Source organism: Branchiostoma floridae, chromosome 13, assembly GCF_000003815.2.
Source record: "Branchiostoma floridae strain S238N-H82 chromosome 13, Bfl_VNyyK, whole genome shotgun sequence".
In the NCBI taxonomy this organism is placed as follows: Eukaryota; Metazoa; Chordata; class Leptocardii; order Amphioxiformes; family Branchiostomatidae; genus Branchiostoma; species Branchiostoma floridae.
This window is the reverse complement of record NC_049991.1, coordinates 12,889,841-12,892,857: the sequence shown is the minus strand read 5'-3', so window position 1 is coordinate 12,892,857 and position 3,017 is coordinate 12,889,841. Positions and strand designations below refer to the sequence as shown.

General features: G+C 43.1%; 1 protein-coding gene across 1 annotated transcript; it reads right to left on the bottom strand.

The window, feature by feature from the left end:
- Positions 1 to 6: 6 nt before the first annotated feature.
- LOC118429251 (glutamate receptor ionotropic, NMDA 2A-like) lies at positions 7 to 3,011 on the bottom strand. Its single transcript, XM_035839718.1, has 4 exons — positions 2,995 to 3,011; positions 1,333 to 1,553; positions 825 to 985; positions 7 to 649 (listed from the first exon to the last, which is right to left on the bottom strand). The coding sequence occupies exons 2-4, from the start codon at positions 1,450 to 1,452 to the stop codon at positions 484 to 486; spliced, it is 447 nt and encodes a 148-aa protein (XP_035695611.1). The 5' UTR covers positions 1,453 to 1,553; positions 2,995 to 3,011; the 3' UTR covers positions 7 to 483.
- Positions 3,012 to 3,017: the final 6 nt, after the last annotated feature.

The following is a 3,017-nucleotide window of genomic DNA, read 5'->3' as shown; positions in this document are numbered from 1 at the left end:
CGTCATTCAACTGACTCCATTTCACACTGGGTCCATTTCACACCTGACTCAGTTCAAACACCAGTAAATCAGAAACCACAATTAGTTCAGAGCTGTTTTTTGCAACGTATTTTATAGAGATATGAATCATTATACATACAAAATGTCATCTAGATCAGATGACTGGAAGTGGGTCAGGACCAATACTTATTGAACGCCCCTCGTAGATACAGATACAGAAAGTACATCTTGGAAATGAAATAAGTTCACTGAAACGTTCCCCCATCCCTAAAACGCCACCGAAAACGCCTATTTCTGTAGTTTCTGCATCTGGCACGACGGGAGAGGAAAAAGTTATCAGTCACATATTGATCCTACAAGAGTCATGACGGAGGGAAACAATTGAATGTAGGATGGACGATCTACTGTGAGGACTACGAGTCTACTGTGAGGACTACAAGTCTACAGTGAGGACTACAAGCAGTGTGCACAGTCGGTAGGGTTTCACACGTTACAGGTGAGGGGTTCGTGCTGTTTCGGTTCTCTCGCATACCCGTATTGGAGCTTGCTTTCCGTCTGTACCCTGCCAACCCCATCCGAATGCGCACTATTGCCTCCTTCCTCCACGCCAAAACCGTCTGTTTCTGGCGAGTCTAGTGGTAAATAGAAACTGCAAACAACATTTACCATGATGAAAAAAAACAGAACAGCTAATAACAAAGCTCAGACAGTTCTAGAAAGTATCTCCTGAGAGCTACATAGTGTTTGCCGTGTAGGAGTTTACTCCCCCAAGTATAATTTGAACTACTTCTACCTGAAATGCAATGGCACGCGTCCTAACTCACCCGTCTTTCAGAGCGACTAGAGCCTCCTCTGCGTTCGGTTGGTTGTATCTCTTCATCCACTGGTACATGGAGGAGTATCTCTGTGCGATGTACTGCTCCGTACTGCTGGACTTCACCGTGCCGAAGGTGAAGGGAGGGGACTGAAGATGTGGATGCTGCAGCTGGAGAACACGGTAAGAAATATGGTGAGAAATGTCAGTTATGTTGCTTTTGGCTGATTTTGGTCTTAACCAGACGGTACTGGGATCCGTTTGAGGTCTATATATACTAAGCATACACTTTGCACACCCGCACTGAAACAAAAGTATTCTTTTTTTGAATTGTGATTCTGACATTTAAAACCTGTATTTGAATGAATGTCAATGGAAATATTGACGCCACTTTTTATAAAACTGCATTAAAATCAATTCAACTTGCACCAGCCAGGGCGTGTACACCTGGTCAGCATGTTGTGAATGCCTACAATGGAATTGCTCAAGAGTTTTCATTGGATCACATGTGTTCTTACCAGATCATCCTCCAGGTCTCTGATTGGCGGATGAGACTGCTCCTGGATCATGAACACCGCCAGGTTGGCCGTGTAGCTGGCCAGGAAGATGGTGGCGAAGAACGCCCACACGCACACCATGAACTTACTGGTCAGGCCCTTGGGGTTGAACACCGGGACCGAGTTGTTGAAGAGAAGCGCCCACAACACCCAGACAGAGTCAAAGAATGTAAACGGTGTACCTGTGAGCAAACAGAAGCAGGAAATGTTATACATGTTATTTTTTTTAAAGAAAAGTGATTGTTCAGAGCAAGGTCATTAGACCGCTTCAAGGCAATGAACTAACATTTGTTTTGAAGGCTGATATTGTAGACATGAGGGAAACAGTTAACGTTGTCGTCGAGAGAGTTCCACAGTTTGTCTGTCCGGGGAAAGAAATTGTTGCTGTAGAAGTACTAAACTATAACGTTATACATGTATGCATAGAAAATAGCACATGTCAATGATGTTTATTGTCTTTCTTTATTTCAATTAGTGTTGAAGAATGTTTGATTCCTCTAAAATAGATCACATCGGGGTTTGAGGGATCGATATGACGTCAAGTCAGTGAATACAAAATTCATTTCCAGTTTGAAATTCCCATTTTGCAATTTGTCGCCGGTGCCAGTGACTGTATGTGTTAGGACAGGCAGAATGGGGCATTAGAAAAAAAGAGCCACCTATCGACTGATATGCAAGCTGCATGGACACATTGCAACCCCAGCAGGGGTACTATGAACTTTAAGATTATACGAGTGACATACAGTACTAAGACTTTCTAAAATGAGAAGACGCTGAAAACATTAGTTTTGAGATAACGACAAATAGACTTTCAAATAAGACATCCATGCATCCGTCCAAGAAAATGTAACTGAATACGTCAGACATTTTCGGCTCATAGAACTCATATCATATCATATCATATCATATCATATCATATCATATCATATCACATCATCGGATAGGAGGCAGTTTGCCTGTGAAATCCGCTTCTAACAATTACAATTAAAAACTAGTTTCCATTTTATTTAACAATTAACAATTAAAAACTAGTGTCCATTTTATTCAACAATTGACAATTAAAAGCTAGAACCCAGAGTTTGTGAAAAGAGACTGTAATAACAATATAGAGTTCATGTTGGGCTAGGCGTGTACTCAATGCCCCCCCCCCCCCAGTAACTGTCCAGCTTTGATTTGAAAATGTTTACAGAGTCAGCAGCCACTACATCCGCGGGAAGATCGTTCCGTGCATTGATGACCCTAACGCTGAAGAAATTGGACCGAGCTGACTTTTTGGCTAGGGGTTTCACAATGTTGAAGGAGTGTCCTCTGGTACGTCCATCAACATTGAATTTGAAAAGGCGGTTAGGGTCAATGCGGTCAAACCCCTTGACGATCTTAAATAGCTGTATCATGTCGCCTCTCTTACGGCGGTGTTCAAGGGTGGGGAGCCTGAGGCGGCGCAGTCTATCCTCGTAGGTAAGTTCACCAAAACCAGGTATAAGTCGCGTCGCCTTATGTTGTACTCTATCGAGCAGTTGCTGGTCACCTTTGAAGTGAGGACCCCAAATGACGTTGCCATACTCTAGTATAGGGCGAACCATGATATATCTTAAGTACGTAAACAATGATGGTCCACGGTACCGGTGAAATCTGGCTGGTCGGCC